General features: G+C 30.2%; 1 protein-coding gene across 3 annotated transcripts in view; it reads left to right on the top strand.

Annotated features, from left to right (window-relative positions):
* Positions 1–25601, top strand: part of LOC134722872 (zinc finger protein GLIS3-like) — a 70500-nt gene that overhangs the window by 36029 nt on the left and 8870 nt on the right. For all 3 annotated transcript variants that reach the window (XM_063586507.1, XM_063586514.1, XM_063586521.1), the window contains 5 exons: positions 5340–5629; positions 10233–11722; positions 14596–14757; positions 19795–19905; positions 24373–24529. In XM_063586507.1, coding sequence (XP_063442577.1) covers positions 5340–5629; positions 10233–11722; positions 14596–14757; positions 19795–19905; positions 24373–24529 — 2210 coding nt within the window. The remainder of the gene's footprint in view (positions 1–5339; positions 5630–10232; positions 11723–14595; positions 14758–19794; positions 19906–24372; positions 24530–25601) is intronic.

Here is a 25601-nt window from a genome sequence, read left to right on the forward strand (position 1 = left end):
GCGGAGGAAATCTTTACATCTTCAAGTGTTTGTCATATAAATTGTCTCCTAAAAGTCAATATTTACACATACTTGATTTAACATAGAAAATGTGGTTGATATGCAAATCTTTTATACTCTGCAGTATTGTGAAATGTTCTCCCCTTTTATAGACTCTTTGTTTCAAGGATTGTGAATTTTTAAAAGATAGTATAATATGAAAAAGAAAAGAAAAAAAAAAGAGGTAGAATATTTAAGGAGGGCATTTAAATCTCAAGTCTAAGAGAGTTAAACAAACCACAAGCAAATCATTTGACTTTCAATAAATGGCATTATGGTATTTTGGGAATCTTTTGTTATCTTGGATAGCAAATGGCAGCAAATGCTGAGTCCATATTTGTAATGTTCGGGAAATTTTGATGCAGGAATGCAAGTCATATGTTTATTTATTATTTCATTTATATGAAGAAATCTATCCAATTTGATATCATCATGAATTTTTTTTTTTTAAATTCAAAAATTCTTTGAATAAATCTAAATGTTTTAAATTTTGCTTGATATTGGGAGATAAGTTGTATATCTAGTTTTATTAAGAAATGTTCAGAAAATATATCTCTTTTGTTATGTAGGAAAAAAGCCAGGAGATTTATACTGTTTTTTTCTGAAAACATAAGAGCAATCATTATTTTAATTTTCTCTGATTTAGTTTTCTTTCTATTCACATAATATTTTTCTATACATTTATATAATCCTTACAAAATGTGTCGACTTTGGACCCCCTGTAGCTTGGAATCAAACTCTTTGACCTTTACTTACTATTATATTTGTGAAAAAAGCATGATTTAAAGTACATTTTGGTAATAAAAAAGTCCCTTTCAATGTCCATTTACTGGTATACATCCCAAAACTACCTTGAAAGCATACCACTATCCACAGAAACATTTCACTCATTCTTAGTTAAAATAGTAAGTTAATTGCTGTCATTAAAGTCTTCAGTAAAAAAAAATCTATTTCTTGAGATTTGTTTTGCATTCCTGGAATCATAATGGGAAGTAAGTAATTAAAATACATATCCTGTTTTCATGCTTCAATTACAAGGATCTAACAAGAGTTGTTCTACTTTCTTGTTTGTTACAGTTCCTTGTTAGCAAAGCTTTCACCATGGATTAGTATTTTAATCGGATGGGGATATATATATGTAATTTTTGTGCATGACCATAAAATGTACATTTTCTTTTAGACAATAAAAAAATCAAATCATGTTAAAACAAAATTCATAAACAATAGTAAGAATAATTATTTGAGACCTCTGACGAATCACAATAAGAAAATTTTGAGGAATCTCTGTAAAATTTTTACCAGTTTGACATTAAAGGTAGACGCAAATGAGCATTTGAAGCCTTAAGGTAAAGGGCATTTCTATCCTCATATAAGATAAAACTTTTTTGTAACTTTTTTGGTACCATGTGAACTGTTTAAGCAGACTTATATAATATTATATTGCATGTAGGAGTAAAGAAGCAGTCTCATTCACACAAGAACAATACACTATGATCCACTATTGACAGTATTTAATTCAAATCTAGCCATCCAAAAATTTAATATTTTAATAAAGTTATATCATGGCCTTACAATTAATTTTTATATGAAAAATCTAATCGTAGTTGATGACATGAAATTTTTGTGCTACCTTCTTTATTAAATTGGCAAAATATGAAAACATGGTGCAAATTTTAGTGTCAAATCATATGATTCACACGCTATAAATCAGCGCTATTTAATAGATAACAAAGTCTACAATAAGTATGAATTCTGGCAAATAGTCATTGTTACATTGTTAAAATATAAAGTGCAAAATATATGTCAAGACAAGAGAAAAAAAATCAACTGTTGTGTATTGTCTGAGTTAGGAATTATACAAGGATTAAACTTTTATAGTGTCTAATCCCGAGAAATAAGTACTTACTAAATACCCAAATATGTATTAGTGATACTATATTTAAATCGTAGGATTTTCTTGACAATAAAATGTATTGTAAATGTAGGTGTTTTCTTTATATACCAGGTTTTCACTTTGTTAAAATGAATGTTTAATGACGCCCAGAAAAGATTGTTTGCCCTACTTAGGTGTTCATAAAACTGTCAACATTTTATTTTAAAAAAATCAACAACATAAATATTGGTGCTAAATTGACAACAAATTGAAGGCTTTTTCTATTCTGGATTTTCTGCATAGTTGCTTAGACTGTTAAAGTAGTTTAAGACTTGGCCTTGAAGTCTTAAAACTTTGGAATCAGTTTTTTGTGCTCATACTCAAAAATCAACCAATCAAAATGTTGGATTTGATCTTTCAAGCATGATTTTTGTGCTCTGAGTATAGAGCTTCATTGTCAGTTTCAAAATTATTTTTATTTTTTTATGACCAAACCATTTATTGAACAATTATATTGTTTATTTTGACTAACAAATAGTATGAAGCAACACCAATTAAAGTGATACCTTGAATTGTATAAAAAAACTCAGTAACCTTGGTAACCTGGGAATCTTTTTGTAGAGTTGACCCACAACAAAGGGAAATAACTGTGAATGTTACCATATATAAACTGTGGCCTGTCAAGTGTCAGTTTCATGTTTATAAATGTCAATTACATGTCGGCTGATATTTTTTCAATAAACTGTAGTAAATTGTCTTTAAAAGTATTCAATGATTAAGCGTTTCTTACAAAAATCGATGATTTTTCCTTAGTTTCCTATCTATGTACTGCGATTATAGGATGTTATCTTAGCCTTTCTACAGTGTAAATAAAAGTATGAATGATTGCTTCATACATGGATCTCATGACTAAACAAAAAAGAAAAAATCCCCCAAACAACAAATCTTTCTCAGTTAATATCTTGATATTTATACTGAGCTCATATGCAAAAGAGTTCACATTCCTTGAAATGTCTACTACCCACACAGAGTATCGATCAAGTTTAAGCCTATATATTTTTATGAAACTTTCTTATATAACCCCAGAATCTGTTAAATAGCACCTGTACAAAACTTTTGTTCAAAAAATAATACAGGTCTTTGTAGTCTGTCTGTTAATAGTGGGTCTCATATGGGTCTTAGTGTGAAGCGGGATTGCTGATTTTTTGTAAGCTGGACCTGTGAAATACAAATTATTGTGCAGTGAAAACGGGAAATGAAGTCTTGCAGGAACCGCAAAATTACAAAAAAATGATAATTGCTTACATACATAGTGTAAGCAGGATCCTGGATCAGAACCCCCCTTAACAGTTGATTTTTAACTTTCTTGAGTTTCCCAAAACTAAAAATTCTATGTTTAGACTTTTACTTATTTAAAACCGAATAAAGATGAAGAAACATGGTGACAAATAGTCCTTGCTTAGGCGGGAACGAGACATTTTTAAAAGGAGGGTTCCCAACCCAGGAAAAAGAGGGAGTTCAAATCATATGACCCCATTCAAATGAAATGAGCATTAAAAAAACGAAGGGTGATTCCAACCCTAGGACCCCACCATAAATTTGCAATGTACTAATGATGTCAAAATCAATCTCAGTCTTAGATCTTGAAATAATACACCATGCTATTTTCCACTTGCTTTGGAAAGGCAGGGATACAGTTGTCTTTCCTTGCAGTTGCTTCCCATTGCAAACAAATCTAAAATTGGAAACAATGTCTGATATGAAAGTGGACTATTTGAACCTAAAAAGTTGATTTGTAACAAGTTATAATTGTGAAATTTCAGTTTTAGTGCAATCTAGATTTAATACATAAAAAAATTCCATATTTATAAGGAAAGGCAAAATCGTTGACAAATTCTTTGCTTTAAACAGATTTGATATCATGCTTTGTGTGTTATTATTAAGCAAGAAGGACTTATGTTAAACTGTATTGGATATATGCAAGACTTTGTATAAAAGGGAAAATAGGCTGATATGAAAATAAAGAAATGTGGTATGATTGCCAGTGAGAGAACTATCTACAAGCGTTCAAATGAAGTGAATGTTATATATCTATGTGGGTGCACTGTACAATATAGTGTAAGTTATATTTCTGTCCATAATGTACATACAATATCAAATGCCTTCTCTTCCATGAAAGTATTTTTTGAAAGCTGTAAACAAAAATTTGCGCTATGACGTAAGAAATCATGCGAAAATAGATCACATTAGAAACGTTTTGTCATAAATTGATTTTAAACTTAAATCGCTTTAAATATTTATTTAATTTATTATTAAACCTGCCTAGAGATGTCAATGATTAATAGTGATGATAAGTGTAGACAAACCAAAGCTAGTTTTATGTCTTATATATGTTGTTACAAAATGTATATATAAAGCAGTGGCAGATCCAGTCATTTTAAAAAGGGGGGCTCCCAACCCAAGATAAAGGGGGTGTTCCAGCTTTATGTCCCCATTCAAATGCATTGATCGGCCAAAAAAAGGGGGGGTTCCAACACTAGAACACCCCCCCCCCCCCCTGGATCCGCCAATGGTTTGTTATATTTTGACTACTTATAAGTATGAATCTGTTGTTTAGAAATTGATTATTTGATCGTATATGCAAATTCTCATGTTCATTCACTATTGTTATCGAACATGTTTTTACTTATACTATTTATTTTACGTTTATCCGTTTCTAGCCAACTACCCTGAAGTTTATGTCAACAATCTGTTAAGGAATCGGTATTCTCCTAGTTTGAAATGTTCCCCAAGATTTATAATCATGTTATTTTTCTACTCTCAAATCTCATGAAAATAAATATCTCAAAGTTAAGTTGGTTTACAGTACTTTAATGCTCATACTCAGACAGACTTATGGAGTCAATTTGTCTTCAGGTTCCATATTGATTTTTCCACTCATTTGTTTGAATGGGTCTAAATCGAATATCTGTACCTAAGTATATTTCTAATGTCAATATACTGATGAATGAAACAAGAAAAAAAAGTTTATCGAAGTTTTGAAATAGTCCAAAATACTGCATGGTAATAATTTCAAGATATCAGATTAAATAGTAAGTTTGTACTTCTTGACTGCTAAATAAGCACCAGCCCAATCCAAATGACACTGAAGAGGTATCAACCCAACTAGCTTAGATAACAATGACTCTGAAAAGGTGCCAGTCCAACTGCAGTTTTTAATGGTACTGACTATTGAAAAAGTACCTATAAAGGCCTTCTAAATTGTATTGGCTGCTGAAAAAGTACTAGTTTGACAGCATTTCTATTTTTTTTCAACGAACAGGTGTTGTTTTTTCCTTTGCAGCCTCAAAAAAGTTTTAAAAAAACGCTAATAACGAAACTCCCCAAAAATATATACATATTTGATAGATTTATTTTATATTTTCAGAACAATGAATGGTTTGAATAACAGTGGTCAGATGGGCCCTCCTAAAGGGACGAATATACCTAGACTAACTATCCAAGCTGACACACCTGTTCCTTCTTCTAACAGTAATACTCCTGTTCCAGCTTTAAATCTACAGCAAGACAAAACTAGTATAGCATTGCCAGCACTATCTTCCAACAGAAATGTCATCAACTCCGGAAAACCTACTCAAAACGGCACTACGCACATGTTTTCTCGCAAATCATGTCCACCAGGCAGCTTCTTTAATAATCAGAGACAGCTTAAATCAGGTAATTTTTAGTGAATATGTATTAAAGTTGTGAAATCTGAATAAAGAATATGAATTCAGACTGCAAGAATACCTGTGAAATGAAGCTAAAACTGAAAGTTTTTGTTATACCTCTATAGAAGAATTAAAATACATTTTGTGTTTAGTACTATTTACAGTAATTATTGAATTTTGAAATGAAACTAATTCATGGCATATTTGTAAATGGATATAATTGAACTTCTTCATTTTTTAAAAAGTTTTTTAGTTATGTCCCTTCATAAATTGTGAGAAAAAAACAATTTCATTCAAAATTTAAAGTGAAAGGGTGATGCAATATCGATTATTGGACTGGTCAATGAAATTAAGAGAGGAAACAGGGAATGTGACACAGAGGCAACAACCAGACCAAAGGGTAAAAAACAATGCAAGGCAGAAGGGTAAAAAACAGTACACGGCGATTAAAGGGTAAAAAAACCGAACTAGGCGACCAAAGTGTCTTCAACACAGCAAAAAAAATCTTGCTTCCAGGGCATTTACAACAACCATATGCTTTGGGATAAACTTTGTCATCTGATTGTTGTAAATGAAGGCCTATTACCTTCGTGCAAGGCTTTATAGCCAGTTAAGATTAAGTGTAGTATTCATTGTTTATACTGGAGACCTATAAATCAGAGAAGACTAACAGAATATAAAATGTTCTCATTTAGAAAAGAAGTTGTGGCTTGCATTTTAAAACAGTAACCAACTAAGGAAGCTGTAATTATTCTGACGAACATTGTTTAATTGCCTTGTAAGGTGAATTACCTGTTAAAAGGCTCTGCTTTGAACAATCTGATTTGTTATATTGATTTTACCAGACTGCCATCGTAAATCTTTTTTATATCGATTTTCCGAGTACGTGTATGACATGTTGTCCTAGTGTAATAATATTGCTCCCGTACTTCTTGTCCTTGGTCAGATTATTTTCTTCCTTCTTTCAATAATTGAAGATAATGAACACCTTTTTGTAGAGATGAAAATTCCTAACAGACTTAGAGGTGTCATGAATAGATTTGTAGCATATCTTATTGGCTCAGAGCAATCATGCTATCAATCACTATTCAACCTATTGTTGGCTCAGAGAATTTGATAAAAGTTGATCTTTGACAATATGAGTATATATGCAAATAACATTTTATTTTGTGTTTTGTAAGAAAGAAAAAAATTGAAAAACTTATTTTTATTTTGAAACAAATGATATTTGTCTTACGGTTATCATCTACCATTCCTTCAAACATAAGGTGCTATGTCGTGGATATGTACTGAAAGCCTATGTATATATATACTGTTTGAATATCTGATTTAAATTTAAGTTTTTTTGGTAATATTTACATAAGCTGATTCTCGTTGAAGTTTAATTTTCCTACAAATCATTTTTTTTAAAACATTTTCTCCCGTGAAAAACATGTTTAGACTTAAACAAACTTCATGTTTTTTACAGTGTTGTTACAATTGTATCATATCAGTTAGATCATTTTTAAATTAATTTCCGAGCATAATGGATAAAAAAAGATCAAATGATTCAAGATCTTATGTAATATAAACTTTATCAAAAGGACTTGCTAGATGAATCTGAATTAATATTGGAAAATAGGAAAATATACATCATGGATAATTTAGCAATTTATCATTTTAAGTAGTAATTTCATAATGGTATTTAGCCATTGTGTAATTCCTATTTTTGTAAATTTAAAAGTACATGATAATTTGTATAAAAGATGAAATCCAGCTCATTTTTAATGTGAGTTAAAGGGAGATAATAAAGAAAAAGCAAATCAGATTCTGATTCAACTGTAAAAGGTAGCCTTTAAAGAATCACAATTTTCTGTTTCAATGTATTTATTCCAATGTCAGAGTAAACATCCAAACTAGATCATATAAGTGTTTTAAGTACCAGTTCTATATAGAAACACTCCTGCAATTTTTCTTTCATAGTCCATGTCAAGTTGTTTTTATCAATTTTAAATCTGTTGTTAATTAATTTGAATTTTTCTGTGTACACATTTGAAATTGAATGTTTACTTCTTTTAATTCTTTGACAGAAGTGAACAAACTGTGCCGTTCAAATTGATGTTTATTCTATTTTTGTTTGCTAGGATTATATTTGAGGGACATGTTTTAAGTTCAAACCAGTTTGTATCATCAAAAATATGTCTTAAAAGAAAATATTGACCAGTTGACATATTAGTTATGGCATTTAATGGGTCTCATGGTCTATTTCAAGAGCAGATATATACGTCTCAAAGCACACAAGGGGTATCGGTACCATGTCATTCTTCCGATTTGTGAAGAATTTTTATAAAGTACATGTACTGTCAAATTCAATTAAATTACAGTTGAAATGAACAATTTATTAAATAACAGATTTAGTAACAGAAAATTAAAAATAAATTTATGATATTCATAACAAATGTCATATTTAGCCTCTCCCGTTGAAAGTTATTTATTCAGTATTATTTCGTACTAAGCAGTCAGATACTAATGTGTCAAAGTTTATTAAACTTACACGTAATAGATACTTTTATTATTTTAATAAATATCTTTCATCTTTTGAACTGTACCGTATTGTGTAAATCAAACAATATAAATATCTATTTTGTATTGTTTATCAAACAATGGCACCTTAAAAAAATTTGAATAGCAACAGTGACAATAATAAAGACAATGTTTTCAGTTTTGTCCAAGGAGACACTTTGAGTTCTAGGGCACCACTCACTATCATGATTCCTCGGGCATGATTCAATCACTAAAAATATCAACTACGCATTTTCATTTAAATAAATTTATAAGATTCATGATAAAAACAACAACAACCAAACCAAATTACATGTTAATGATTGGGAAAGTAAAATGTCTACCATGTAGTTAAGAAGGAGGGGGGAATCTGAAGAAGGCCAGGGGGCTGAAACATCTTAAATAAATGGTTTATTACTACAATAATTAAATAAGTTCCCTTTTGGAATTTTTGAAACAAAAATGTAAATAAAACAAAAAACAGGATACAGCACAAAACAAAAACAAAAAGCCGTATTCTATAAAACTGCCATCCATCTTAAACGTATTTTTTAATGGACTGTCAGATCATAAAGAGACTTAATTTTCTAATCAATAAGCTATTATTTGAAAATAAAGTGATCCTGTCATAGCTTTCTCAGAATTGATCCTATACGTTTGTCAGGCAAGTCACTTTTCCTTTAGAAAAAAAACGTTCAGTGACATAATTACAGTATTTCCGCTTATTATGGTAATAGTACTTAAAGGTAAGAGAAAACAATATTTCTCAATGTCATTATGACCCTGAATAGACATCCTTGTTGGTGATACAATATGCGGTGTATAAAAAAAAAAAAGCTTAACAAAATCAAAATGGATAAGAGGAATGTTAAAAAAAAAAATTTTCATCAATAAGTAAGGAATTATTTTAAAATTCGTACTCTGCATCAGTGGCTCTGTTCACCAAAAAAAAATCTTATGACTAAAATTGATTGTAAGTTATACTTAAATTTTCATGACCTACATGTAATTTTTGTCGCACACCTTTTATAGTCTTCTTTGACCATGTTTCTACAACAATGTAGATTCAAAGCTAAAAAATTAAAAAAATTAAGATGTAATCTTTTGAATTTTGTATCAGGTATGACTGCACTTTATCAGTGCATGTGTTAATATCGGCATGTGTCCAATCAATATAGATTTCCTGAAACAAGCTTATTTCCTTCAATTATTTTCAATGGTATAAGGTTAATGTTTACATAGTAAAAAATAGAATAGAGATTTCTGATCAAATCCTCAGATCAAAGTTACGACAGTGTCTATATTGGAATGTTTCAAAATTAACTTATTTCTACAATTAACCTTGGGTCTTAGAAGTCTCAGGTCAGTGGAGATAAGATTTTAACACCATTCTCTATGAATAAATAAAATATATATGTTTTGTCAGTCTTAGAATAGATAGAGTTGAAAAGAATAAACAAGACTGTCTATAAATGCTTTGGTATGGCATAGCTTTGATTTAAAAAAATATTACCCACCCATAGAGAAGTGTGTAACAAGCTTTTGATATAAATGAGGCTGTTGGTTTTCTCGTTTGAATTGTTTAACATTGTCATATCAGGGCCTTTTATAGCTGACTATGCAGTATGTAGTTTGCTCATTGTCGAAGGCCATACAGTGACCTATAGTTGTTAATGTCTGTGTCATTTTGGTCTCTTGTGGATAGTTGTCTCATTGGCAATCATAACATATCTTCTTTTTTACATTTACCGGATACTTTTTGTGTGAACTACCTGTCTATGCACCCATTACAATATTGACTAAATAGCTTACTTACTCGTAATTCATTGCCAAGTTTATAAAACAAGTTTATAATTAGGGGTAAGGTAGAAAAAAGTGCAAACATAAAAGCTTAGATTTTAATTGCCATAATTTATGTTTAGGTGTCCAAAAAGATACTTTTGTTATGATGATATACAGCAAAAAAAAAAAAAGTGTAAAATTTTTACTAATTAGTATGTTTCTTCTTTAAATGTTTGAGTTAAATTAATCATTGTTAAATTAATCATTTTATCTATATCTATTTACAGACTTGAATGGCAGTAATCTTGGACCTATGTGCTTTAGTTTGAATCCCAGAAACAGAGATGGAGGAAATTTCAGTCACAATGTCAACGCATTCAACACAACAAACAATCAAAACAACACTCTTTTACGCCCTACGAGTAGAATGGAAAATGCCACGCCTACACCAAGTGACATCTCTAGTATTAGCTGTACACCACGCAACGGACCACAGACTCCGAGACAAACAGATCGAGCACAGACACCATTAAATAATGAAAAAGAACATGTTTTTCTGGAACCCTTCCCAGTCAAGCAAGAGTGGAATCCATATAAACCACTACCACAGGTTCACAATGGACATAATCACCATGGCAACACTAATGGCCATAGTAACAATTCCAATGGATCTGTATCTGGAAGTGAATTTTCCCACGGTGTTACAGGAAGTGCAACTTGTTCCCTGTCCCCATTCCAAAACATGGATTCGTCTCCGTCAAATTCATTATACACAGCAAGTCCACGGCACTCAGCTGTGAGAACACACGGACAGAAAAGAGCATTATCAATCTCACCAATTGGGCCTGATGGTGTTGACTTATATTCTTTGATTAGAACGTCACCAACATCACTTGTAGCCTATATTAATGGCTCACGTAGCTCTTCAACAAGTGCTTCCCCACAGCCAATAAATCACCATGGCAACTTTGGACATGCCATTGCAAGCAAGATGCACAGATGTGGCTCATCAACAACTCATTCCGGTCATTCCGGTAATTCTAGACAGAGAATGTCACTCCATAGTGGTGGTTCTTTCAAAAGAGAACCAGAATTTGGATTACATGAGAATTTGTCTGACATGTTTTCCGATATTGTCAGCAATCAGATAGTTGTACAACAGAGCGATATTCCTATGGTTGAACAGAAGGCTTTCAGTGATATGCAAAATTATGGAGCCCCACAATTCAACAATTTTATGTCCATGGGACCACAACAGCAACACAACATTCCAACAAGTATGGGAGGAAATATGTCTATGAGACCTCCGCCATCTTATGACCAGGCTATTATCCAAGGTCAAAACCCTATGCAGCCACAACAACAGCAAATGATGCAGACGCAAAATCAGAGGCCATCATTACCTCTACAACAGCAACAGAATTTCCCTCAGAACATTCCTCAACCTCATGTTGACAGTAATAATACAAATAATGTTATAAACAATAATAATATGATTAATGATCAAAACTATCAGAACAATAATGTTGAAGATGGAGATCTTGATGAAAATGGTGAGAAACAAAATATATGTCGCTGGATCGACTGTAATCAAATTTTCAAAGAACAAGATGAACTTGTACGTCATTTAGAAAAAGCCCACATTGATCAGCGAAAAGGAGAAGACTTCACATGTTTTTGGGCTGGTTGTCAAAGACGATATAAACCTTTTAATGCCAGATACAAATTACTTATACACATGCGTGTACATTCAGGGGAAAAACCAAATAAATGTACTGTAAGTATATAACTTGTTAGAAAGATTATATCTTGTTAAGTTATATTGTGTTCTATTAAGTTATGAAGTTTTCCATGATATGCCTTCCATTTCAATTTCATAGTGGCATGCTTGCCTTAAGTGCAGAAAGTTGTGGGTTCAACTGCAAGATCAAGCCAAAGACTTTAAATTGTCCTGCTATGTCTGTAATAATTGCCACTGGCAATCAATTGATATTACCTTCAGTAGTTTTTAAGACATTTTAATCTCATTAGTTTGAGAACTGTAACGTTAGACTTAATGCTAGTGTTTCTTAATATTGACCTGTTAAATAATTTGAGCGAGAGAAAGGTAAGTTTTGTATGGTTCACCATATTGTACATCAACCCAGCATCACATTTCCTATTTGAATGGAAATTATAGAATGTTTGGGAATTGTCCTTATTGAATTATTTTTTACTTTTGACAAGTTGTTCTAACAAGAACACCATTGAATAGTAGTGAGATGGGTACAGATCAGAGATGGCTTTAATTTTTTTTTTTTTTTTTTATAAATTAGAATTTGCTAGGTTTTTGAAGAATTATAAGTAGTAAAGAAAAAATCCAGAAATAAATTTTTAAATGAATTTACTTTTGGTTTTATTTTGAAGATATGATCATGCAACGTAGTTAAAGAAAATATTAGAGATCAACAAGTGAATAGATAATTGAAACTTTTCGACCATACAGGCATGTTAACCTTAAAACTTTCAAAAGAATCATAATTGCGGAAAAATATATCTTTTATTCATTAAAGAAATGCTTTATCCATGCTACAATTATTTTCTATAGTATGCACAATGATTTAAATAGATATTTTTTGTTAACGGTTAAATAATTTTTTTCAAAATTGGTCATAATAACTTGGGCGTGATTTCTTTTTTCTATTGATTACATGATAATTGAGATATTATAAGAATTAGAAACATGGCATACATTTGAAAGAAAAAAAAGAAGATTATAAGTTCTGTGTTTTATTGTAGATTTTTTTTTTAATAAAATCATTTTTTAACTAAATCCATTCTTGTTTAGTTATAATCTTGTGTATTGATATCTACCAAAATTTATAATTGTTCAAAGAACTTTTAGAATAATCAAAAAGACAGACAGACTGATTTAAGAAAAAAATCATCAATTGTTTGACTATTATTGTCTTTTTTTTAAAAACATGTGTAATATTTTTTGGTAAATTTGCTCTAAAGAGTAATTATACCCACATTTATATTATTTATGGTTTTTCAATGACTCTATCAGGTTCTGTTTTCAAAACTATTGAAAGAGAGTATAATTCTAAAACAGTCGCATAAAATAACTACTAATTTCAACCTGTCAATTGCTATCTGAAATGCAGTGATCTTGATATTAAATACTTGTTTATTTATCGAGAATCCGTAAATAATGTTTAAACAATAAGCCCTATCAGCCATCTTAAAAAATGAACGAGTTATGAATAGAGTTTTCAATCTGTCAATTTAATCGCTAACGACAATTAGTTCAAAAAATGATTTGGTCATTTAAATAACATGTATTTTGTGATAATGATGTAAAAAATCTTTGGTATTGCCCTGACTGACACCAGTATCAAGACTTAAATCAAATCAAGATCATGGTAGTGTACTGAGGTAAACACAATATATCAAATTCACCGAATCCTTGAATTTATATGAAGTCATGATCAATTTCAACACATGTTATTGTACGGGATGGTCATGAAACAAATTTCAGAAAGTTCATTTTGGTAACGTGTTGAGAAAAAAAATCCTCCAAAGCAGGAAGTAACATGAACAAAAATAAGCTTTCAATTTTTCTGAAACTTCTGTGTATTTTTTTTAATTTTTTTTTTAAATCAAGACTAAGTTAAAAACATAATAATTTAGGAAAAGGGTAACAGAAATTTAGAAAAATAGAGACAGTATTACACCAACCACTCATTATATATATATTAAATCAACCTTTCGAATAGGATCTGAGTTCTGTGAATGATATATATCATGTATTACTACATGTATCAGCCTTAAAGCTGTATGTTATGATACATGTATACATATTCATTTTTAGGCTGTACATGTTCATCAGGCAGATATCAAAGTTACCTTCCTAGTTCCTAGTCATAAGTGCTGTTAATAAAAATATGATGAATGTAAATTACTTATTATAAGTCATCACAAGTACTATCAAGTTAGAAACAATTACTGGTATCTACTAAGTCATAAGTGTTATTTGCTTAGAATCATTGTTATCTACTTAGTCATATATAATTGTCATCAAGTTAGAAACAATTACTGGTATCTACTAAGTCATAAGTGTTATTTGCTTAGAATCATTGTTATCTACTTAGTCATATATAATTGTCATCAAGTTAGAAACAATTACTGGTATCTACCAAGTCATAAGTGTTATTTTCTTAAAATCATTGTTATCTTCTTAGTCATAATTGTCATCAAGTTAGAAACAATTACTGGTATCTACCAAGTCATAAGTGTTATTTGCTTAGAATCAATGTTATCTCCTTAGTCACAAGTGGTATTTACTAAGAACCCAATGTTATCTACTTAGTCATGAGTGCTATCAATATAGAACCAATTCATGGTATCTACATCGTCATAAGTGGCAGTGCTATCAAATTAGAAGCAGGAGCTTGGTTATTTAAACCGATTGAACAATTTTGAATTTAACAACCACATTTTTTAGTTGCTTTTGATAGATTTTTTCCAAACTTGACCATTTGCACGAAAAAATATTATTATATGCCAGGTAAAAAAAACGCCATATTATGTTACTTTTTGACAGAACAACAAACATTAGAATACAATGTAGATGTATGAATTATATTATATAAACAATTTGTTTTTCAGTTTGAAGGTTGTGATAAGGCATTTTCACGTCTTGAGAACCTAAAGATTCACTTGAGATCTCATACTGGGGAGAGGCCATATTTATGTACACATGCAGGCTGTACTAAAGCATTCAGTAATTCTTCTGACAGAGCCAAACATCAACGAACTCATTTGGATACGGTAAGTTATTGGCTTGTACTAATATGTAGAATCCTTTAAAGAAGACTTGGGATATAAAAAGATTCATCCATTTTAGAGAATACACGACATAGTTTCTTTGCAACTTGTTTAATCTTCTTCTTGTTGGTGGGCAGGGGATTTAGACTAACAGGAGTGGTACATTTTGTACTTGTAAATAGTTAAATAAATAAATAAGTCTTATTTACCTGGGTTTACCTGTAAAATGAATGCATGCAAATGTAATCAGAAGGTGCATGCAAAAACATAATGATTTCTATGCTCAAATATTATGTAAATCTGATTCAAAGTTGCATGTTTAAATAGATAAAAGAGTGACAATTTTTTTTTTAAAAGTCCCCTTTAACATCAAATATTATTGACACAAAAGTGAAAAGTATAATCCTGTGTCATCAAATATTTGTGTTTGGAACTTTTTTTTTATACCAAATGTTGCACTATTATGATTCAGACACCTTATGATTTTGTGGTAATGAGACATATGAATTCCACCATAACTTGACAATTATGATCATAACTAGAATTTTAACTTTTTTCAATCAATTTAAATTCACTTGAATTGAAAAATTTGTAAATTTATGTATATTTGATGTTTGTAATTTACAGTATGGGGTCCCCCCTTTTGTGGGAAATTTTGGTTGATCATATAGGGAATCACTGAAGCTTGACATTTAGCTGGCCCTCCTTAGGTCAGTTAGCGGGCCCCCCTTATGAAAAGCTCTGGATCCAGCACTGTGAATACTCCCTTAATAGTACCTTTTCTCAGAACCAGAAATGTTAAAATTAAAAGTTGTTTTTATCCTTGACATATGGAGCTATTGAGTTTTGCTTTGCAGAGTCATGATAAGATATGGCATGTTCTTAATAACATTTATTTAAACATTAGAAATTTAAAAAAAACTTTTTCAAAACATTTTATTTCAAGTTTTATCTGTCTTTTAATCTTTGATAACAAGAAAAGCATAGACTTGTTACTTATTTTATCCTTACAAAATCAAAAGTGAACTAGAATGTACTCTTTAATAGTTATAAATCGGTAAAGGAATTGTCCTAGGCTTATACATATTCTTGATCAGTTTTACAAATTTTATATATGTCATTCAAGGACGTATAACTTACAAAGATTCATGTCTCGCGGTATTCTGTGATATTGAATTTTCTCACTTCTACGATTATGCACGCTCAGACACTTGAAAATTTCTTGGTAGTAAAAAAAATGTAAACAATGAGTACCCTGTCATCCTTTTCTTTGATGTACATTATCTCTTTTGTTAATAAGTAGGCGAAGTTTAAGCATTTACATCTATGATGTCCAAAAAAGGAAAACAAGTAAAAGATTTATGATTTTATGTAGTTTTGTTGTCTTTTAAAAAACAATGTTATTATTTTTTGCTGAACTAAACATGTACAAATTATGATTGTTTTATATCAAAATACATGTCTTATTAGAGCGTTAGAAAACATCTCAGAGAAAAACCTTTAATTTTTCAAGTTTCTAGTTTTAATAAATTCTTCAATATAGAAATATCTGTAGATTGATTTTTAGAAAATGACAACTTGCATGAGAACTTGCATGTAAATGATAGTGTTTAGAGAACAGCAATATTTAATTATGTCATTTGAAATTAAAGCATATAATTCGATTTACATTTTACAGGTATTATAACACAATTTATATTTTATGACAAGTAATTTAACTGCAATGCTGTTAATTTTCTCTATCAATTATTTAAATGTTGCTGGAATTGAATCCATTAAATCAAATTTGACACTCTTATCTGAAAGTCGAAATTGCAAAATTTTTTTATAGTTTCAAAAATTTAGTTTTTGATGCATCAAATATGAACATGGGGAATATAGCAGGTACAATGAACACAAAAAAAGAAAAACCCTTCTTGATGAAGCAAAGAATTTTCATTAAAATTTAATCAATAAATTTTGTGAAAAAAAATAAATTTGAATAATGCTGATAAATTAATATTTAAAAATACCAAAAAATGTTGAAAATAAAGCATTAGCATCTAAAACAAAGAAAAAAAATAAGATGCAGGAAAAATTTGTATATTCATTAAAGTTCAATTTATATATGCATTATCATGTAAAAATTGTTTTTAGTAAACAGTTTCAGTTCTAAATATAAACGGTAAATGAACTTGATAGAATCACGTGGAACCTCTCTATCCTTGACCTTTTAAATCATAGTGCTAAATGGAATCTGATATCTTTATTAAAATTCAATAATAATCTTTATCTTAAGTATTCCTCAATACCGATCAAGCTGGGACAATATTTTGGCTATTTCATATCTGCTTGACAGTTTTCACCCTTGATCCTCTTTTAATAAACAATTAAAAAACCTGTCCTGTCTTGTCCCGTACGTGGGATCATTGTCTGTTTAAGAGATGATTATTAAATACTTATTAATACTAACAATATACTAACAAATAAGGATTGAGGGTAGCTAAGTCTTTAAAGACTTGAGATAATAAGTGTTTTATTTAAAGAAAACAAGGATTCATAATGGAAAAAATTACTCCTAGGTTAAATGCTGCGCCTGTATATGAATGGGGGAAAAAACGTACTCTAAACACGCCTTATACTATAAAAAATGACAAATCTAATTAGTTTGGTGTAGAATATTAAGGGTGCCCTTTGTATAATATTTGTGCATTTGACCTGTTAGAATATTTCATGTATAGTGTAATATTAAATGTCACTGGAATAGAATTGTGTATTGTGAAATTATCAAACGGTGTTGATTGAAAAACTGTCTGTGTCATACATGGAGTTCATTTGCTCTGGAATTTCAAATTTATTTCATCAAGTTATTTTTTGTTTGGCTCTATCTTTGCATACCATGTCATTCAACTTAAGTTTTTACCAAACGTGTCTTAAAAAGAGTCCATTCAGTAATCATAACCTGAAAAGATTTTTGTAACATATTATATGATCTTATATAGGAGTTACTGTAATGCTGTATTCCTCAAAAATGTTATACATTTTGTTCTCTGAGACTTTAATGCTGTAATCATCAATTTTGATGATTTGAATGCAGTGCAAAATATTTTTGCAAAAAGGGGAGACAATTTAAAAAATTTTGATTTTAGATATATAGACTCACATCCACAAAAGTTCAGTATCTGGTCAACATCAATGTTGACAACATTTACAAATGACCTAGGTATTTGTTTGACCTTGGTATGACATGGTCTATTTTGTGAAAAAGGTTATGATTTGCATATTGCTGCCTCATTGACCTTACCCCATATCACTTTTCATTCTGATATACATGTATATAGAATAGATCAAATTAGATCATATGTTCATGAAATAAATCCTCTATTGACAAGAAAATATGAATTTCTCATTTCAATTTGTATATATAGAATTATTTTTCTTGACATATTTGTTTAATTTTAATGTTTGACAAGCTATTGGAAGTAAATTTACACAAGTCCTTAGGTTTTAACATTTCATGAAGTTAGAATTTATTAAAAAAGACTTTTAATGAAAGCCGACATGTATTAGGTTTATCTTACTTCTATTATTATTTTGATCTTACGTCACCTAGTTTACACGATATATGCATGGTCATAACGAACATTTATTTAGTGCTATTTGATTTTTTCAATGAGCAAACATTAATTTATATTTAGATATCTAGTTGCTTGGCGATAATATTTACTTTTCATGTTAAAGGTATTACATACAAAGCTCAAAAGCTTAATCTAAGGAAAAAGTGTTGTATTGTTAAAAAAATCTTATTTGTCAATTTCCAAAAACATAACTTAAGTCAATAAATGTTATTAAAAAGCGGAAAAACTTATTCTCTTTGATACTTTGTATTTAGATATTGACTGTTTTGAAAAATTACATAGTATAGAGTATAATGAGAAACTTTAACATTTAACACTTGGCAAGATTTCAAAACTTGAAGTGAAAACAGCTGTCTTTCCTATAAAAAAAAATAAAACAGGAACTAGTTAGAGCCAGTTAAAAAAAAAGTTTTAGTTTCAGATGTTCGATACCTTTCTTGTTAAAATTTCAAACATTCTATGAGAAACTATATTTTCATTTAGCATACAATGTAATGTATGCATATAAGTTTCTATGAGAAACTATATTTTCATATAGTATACAATGTAATGTAGGCATATAAGTTTCTATAAGTTTGGAAGAAGATTTTATAAGTTTGATTAACTTGTGTCTCATCCCTTTTGCACATTTATGCAAATCAAATATGTTTAAACTAAACTAAGTTTCTATAAGAAACTATATTTTCATATAGTATACAATATAATGTATGCATATAAGTTCATTTAAGGTAATTCTATGTTATAACGGTAAACCTAAGGCTGTTTAAGACAGACCTGTAGCCAGGAATTTCCAAGGGGGGGGGGGGGGAGGGGGGGTTTGGTTCGTTGGACTCACAAACTCGACTTTAACAGTCACAATTCGAACAGAACATTGCCTTTAACAGTGCTTATTTGTTTTCAAGGGGGCGAACCCCCATGGCTACGAGTATGTAAGAATGAAACCTACTGGAAGATTGGTCTGTTTAATAATCTAACATTCACATCATAAAAGATGTGTTTTGGCGTCTGAAGTACAATTTTTAAATGTGACTTTAATTATTTTGAAATTATGGTCCAAGGACATAAGTATTTGTGAAAACAAAATTTGCCCTTATATTCTATTAAACTTTAGATAGTTTAATCAAAATTGAGCGAATAATTATTGAAATTTCAGCAAATAGTTAATTTTAACAGTAACTATAAAAAATCTAAAATGCAAGTTTTCAAAGGCGAAACCTATTTAGTTGCATTTTTTCGCAAAAATAAAATATTTTCAAGAATTTCTAAAAAATTTCAGTACTTAAAATCTACAGCTATGCAACATTTGCTATAAATAGTGTTGGAGCTCTACAGAAAAACTACACCAAGTTCACATGAACTCGAAACATGTCTGTTTATTTAAATGAGGTTTTAAAATTTGAAGTATTTACTTTTATCGTTACAGAAACCCTATGCTTGTTCAGTGCCAGGATGCAACAAACGTTACACAGATCCTAGTTCACTACGCAAACATGTCAAAAATCACAACCAGAAAGACCCACAACAGAAAAAGAAGGTAAACCATGATCGAAATGTTTATTTTATACCATTTATGGCAGCCGAAAACTTATATATTTATTAGGTTTGTAAACAGTTCGGTATAAAGTGTCAGAAAATTGGATAAATTTAGAAGTTTGAGTTTTTGACAAGTCCTATTATTATATAATCAGTTTACAATGGTATGTGTTTTTATTGCACTAATGGTCCCAGGTTGAATTGTAGAACATTTTTCAACATTCCTCGCCAGTTAAATGTATGTCACGAAATTGGTTTTTATGGCAGACGTTTGATAGTTTCTGTTGCATTAATTCATAATTTCATTAGACTCTGGTTGACGAAGATCTTAACTTGTTGTAAAATTACCTGTCTGCTTTTGATGACTGCTTAATGTCTTTAAGGTGTTTTTGTCATTGGGTTGCTGTCTTATTGATGAATGCCATTCATTTTTAATTGATTTGTAGCAGGTATGCTAAACTCCTGTCTTAAGGTGGTACCCAACACTTTAACTAAAATTAATTTGGGTCGTTTAATTTTCATAAAAAAAGTATTTACTTTGACCATTTGACAACAATATAAAAAATTCAAAAAACTTGAACCAACCGTTTTATCAGAAAAAATACACTGGTTACATAGCAGTTTGACAAACACTTATTTTGATCATTGAGAAGCTTAATATTCCCTTAATAACACAACATAATTAAAACGTTTAGCTGATTTTACAGAGTTATCTCCCTGTAGTGTTAGGTACCACCTTGATTGACTACCGTATTATTGTCAGTTTTCCCACCAATTGTCAGTGGTTCTCTGCAAGAACTTGGGCTCCCTCTATCAATAAAAACTGACAGCCATGAAATAGGACAAACTTGTTGGAAGGGGTGTTAAACACCAAACAATCAATCAATTTTTTATTGATTATGTATTTTGACATACAGCAATTTTACATGGGTTTTATTGTTAGATCGTAATACTCCTCCAAGTCTGATATATCTTTCAGCACTCTTTTAAATCAGTGTACCTCACAAAAATTTGTTACTTCAACAACAACAACAACAACAACAATACTTTATTTTAAGAGGGTTACACAGTTAGCTATATAACTAATCTTCCCTGAGGCCCTCGTAATGAAAAATCAAACAAAACACAAACATATACTAGTACATTGCATACATACATTAGCATAAAAAGTCAAGTGTGATAATAATGTTCAATACAACTTGATAAAATGTGATGAAAAAATAAACATGATGACATGATCAGTTTTTTAGGGAGTATGAGGTTTCCTTGAACAGCATTTCTCAAGGGGTATGGATTTCTGTCTGAAACATAATGAAACTTGTTAGTAAGATATGATGGGGCATCATTATTAATACACTTAAATGTCATCACTAACTTATGATATTTTATTCTTTGTTCAACTGTCATCCAGTTTAAGTGTTTGAATAAGGGTGCAGAAGGAGCGAATGGGTCTGTTTCTAGTATTAATCTAGCAGCCCTCTTTTGTAATTTTAATATCCTTTTTAAACCCTCACTGCTACAACTACTCCACACTATACAACAATAATCAATAAGTGGCAAGATATAACCATTATAGAATAATTCGAAAAGTTTTGACTCACATTCCCTGATAATTGTGTCAAATCTGGATGTTAGGGGAATTTCTGGCTTATAATGTACCTTAATAAAATGTTTATGACTTCCTATAGGGTAGAGTAAGTTTCATACCTAATTTTATATGTAGACGTTTTCAAATTTAAATGAAATGTACTACAGTTTAAAGTAAAACATTTTGTCATATTATTTGTAGTATAATGAAGTGTTACAAAGCTGTATTCTCCATTGGGAAATTATATGATATTTAAACTTTGTGATAATGTACATGTAAATTGGTGTGCATTACAAATGCATAAAAGATAAATATCCAACAGTTAAGGCAATTGTTTGCATTTCACCACCTGAATGTTATGTTATTAAATCAGCCTGTCACCCAATATGGGTAACAGTCTATATTTCTGAACAGGGATATAATGAAACAGTTACATATCCTGTTCTCTTACGGAGAAACAGTTTCAGGTTTACACTTGTCATCTTCGATAAGTAGGAACGAGATGACAAAATACGATACCTAAATTTAAAAGTTATTTAATACTGAAATTACCGTTTAAAAACGTCCATTTTAAAAATTTGATAGAACAGCTATGAAAATATTAAATTATTTGAAAGATAAATAAGTTACTTCAGAATGTAGCCACTCTGGCGAAAAATGATCGTAAATTGTTTGCACAATTACATTTTTCGACAAATGAGCTTTAGCAAATAGGTTCTATTTTGTATTGAGTATGTTAGGTTTAGAATAAAGAAAAGATTTGATAAATCAACAATTGATGTTAACAATAATATATTTTTATAAGTGCTTAAGATTATTGTTCAAATTTGGTGACTCGAGTCATTATGTAGATAAGTAAACAAATCTTGGTACAAGAAAGGGACTTATTCAGGTCAAATAAAAATTTCAAGGACCTTTGGTTAACCTTGTACCAGATTTTTTTCAGAATCAGTATAATGTCACATGACAGTTTTCCATCAAAATAAGCATAGTGATGATTATTTAGGGCTTCAGCATTTGTTAAAATGTACATCAGTCATTAGGAATGCACACATAAATATGTATAATAAATTGTGATGTAATTGGAAATCCAAACTACAAAATTTGACCTATACTTAGTATGAAATGAAACCGAAAGTTTTACTTGTACATCTTATAGTTTTTGATGCAATCAAACCTTCATTATTAATAAGTACTGAAGTAAGGGCGTTGAAAAGAAGAAATTTTATTTGACATTTTGTGGAAATTCCAACATTCCCCATCATTTGACAAAAAGACGGCATCACCAAACCTAAAAAAAAAGAACCCAAATTTTGTAATACATGTATGTCTCAAAGACATTCTGTTTGCATTTATAATAAAATGATCTTTTGCCCCATCTGTTGAAATCTGTTCTGCTGTCTTTTTTCATGATTATCTTATGCTATGTATTATAATCAGTGGCGGATCCAGGGGGAGGGTTACGGGGGTTGGAACCCCCCCTTTTTTTCGGACGATCAATACTTTTTATGGGGACATATAGTTGGAATCCCCCCCCCCCTTTTGTCCTGGGTTGGGAACCCCCCTTTTTAAAATGGCTTGATCCGCCCCTGATAATGCAACTTTGAGTTGTAAAATGTTCTTATGCTGACATACTTTCAAACTCAATAAAAAGTAGCTCATTGGGTTGTTTTGTTAAAAAGAGTTTACTGTAAAGTTTACTGTAACATGTTAAATAAATCATGAGAATAAATGCAGAACAAATTTTGTCATTGATGAGGTTTGAATAAAGCTAATTTTTAAAAGATTCCTTTTAAAGTGCGAAGCATTTAGTAGAAATATTTACTACAAGGGTCCCGAGATTAAAGATGATGGATCGAATTTCAATTTGTCACAAAGAGACTTACATGACAACTTTAAAGAGTTGTGCAATGTAAACAATCTTTAATAAATGTTTATAATTGCTTTCCATACTTCAATTATTGTTAACCTAATAAAATCGTGACTAGACAGGATTCCAATTTTTGTAGTTGAAAGCGTACATTTAATAAGATTTTTAAGCTTCAGCAGTTATTTGGTCTCTTTTTTCAGTTTTGGACTAATTTAGATCCAAAACAAGCTGGATCACTAGATGTAAGCTCTTTTAACCTTGGCTCCCATTAAGGGGCATGTTATGTATGCATTGTCTTTCAATTAAGTGTAGGAATAATCCATATCATCATATGCCACATGTATCCTTTGAGCTACAGGTAACAATTTAACTTCAGGCATCATATTTTTGAGGCACCATTAGCTTCTAAGAGGAAGGGCATTGATCTGTTGGCTTTACAACCAACCTTGTTGTTATTCTGGTTATAAATGCTGGTAGTATGAAGAATATCTACTACACTGGACTGTAAATGGAATCATGCATAGGAAAGCTCAAGTTTTCTTTTAGACAGATTGATTTGTTTAGATTTTGAAATTTTTAAAATATGTATATGAACAACGTTTTATAAACTTGCCAGCTTGCTAATCTAGACAATTATCAACGACGAAAAGGATATGAAATTTTTATTTGGTTCCAAATTACTTTAAAACATGACTGGTTGTTTGTTTAGATATGACACATAACATAATATTTATTTATAATTATTCATGAAAATGGTGGTCAGGACAGGTTGGTAGTTCCTATGACATTTAAACCCTGTAATACAGGTATTGAACATGACATAACATATCAGTTGTATGTAAGACATTTTCAGTCATTCAATCAGGATTGAAGAAATGATGAATTCTTTACTCCATTTTGAAATTAAAGAAAAATCAAATGATCATATAAAGTATACAAAACAAATATCGAATACCATTTTCAATATTTTTTTTTCAATTGAAATCCTAATGTAATATTTTCTATTTCAGATGAAAAAGGAAGGTGAAACTTTAGGTGGTGGTGATTTATTGAACAATTGTCTCTCAGTGCAACAGCTGCATATGGAGTCTGCACCACAGAACCATGAAAACCAAGAGAATATGATCCGAGGACCTGTCACTGGACCAACTACTGATCTTTATTCTGGTACACATCTACTTTTCCAAATATTCTCCATTAAGGTGGTACCCAACACCTTCACTTAAATAAATTTGGCTTGTTTAATTTTCATAAAATTTTGTCAAAGTATTTACTTTGACACTTAAACAAAAATATAAGAATTTAAAAAATTTTGAACCAACCATTTTGTCAGAAAAATTACACTGGCTATATAGTAATTTGACAAATACCAATTTTGATCATTGAGAAGCTTAATATTCCTTTTACAACACAACATAATTAAAACGTTAAGCTGACTGTACTGAGTTATCTCCCTGTAGTGTTAAGTACCACCTTTATGAAATATTAATTTTAAGTTCGTTCGTGTTTGAAAAAATGTCATTCACTATGAATTGTACTGGTCTTTATTCTGGTACGCATTTAATTTTTCACAGAATTCTCAAATTTTTAATGAAATATTTTTTCAAATTCCTTTCATGTTTGTAAAAATGTCATTCCTTATGAATTCAAAAGATCTAGTGTAAATGAACTAACAAGAAGTTCAAAGCTCATTTCATAAAAATGATGATTCAATTATTTTGATATCATCACTAACCTAATATCGGTACATTGAACTTTTAAACAGAGTAGCGTTTTATCCTTAGAAATTTAATATAACCTTATAATAGGAAGTTAAATTTGATAATTTTTTATCTTCTGAAAAAATCTTTGACAGTTTAAGATAGGGAGCTTATTGGGCTTTTGCAATAAACAATTATCTAATATCTACAGAGAAAAGAAAATATTATATGATCAATTTTTGTCTAGTTGTTCATCTGTTGTTTGTTCATGATTTAAAAAAGGGAGAGGGGGTGTTCTATGTCACATCTAAATGGCCGAATTTAGTGTTGATGGCAGACCTTTGGTAGTTAATTTATTCACAACTTTTTTAGAATTTTTCATTGCTAATGATACATACCTGTTAATTAAAAAGCTTTTGTTAACCTCAAGATGTCTATTGTTTATTTTTTGGGTCGCTGTCTTTTTCACATATCCCTCTCATCATTTCTGTTCCCAAAACAGAAAGAAATTGTATTAAACATGTAAAAAAAAAAAATGA

This window comes from Mytilus trossulus, chromosome 1 (assembly GCF_036588685.1).
Source record: "Mytilus trossulus isolate FHL-02 chromosome 1, PNRI_Mtr1.1.1.hap1, whole genome shotgun sequence".
NCBI lineage: Eukaryota > Metazoa > Mollusca > Bivalvia > Mytilida > Mytilidae > Mytilus > Mytilus trossulus.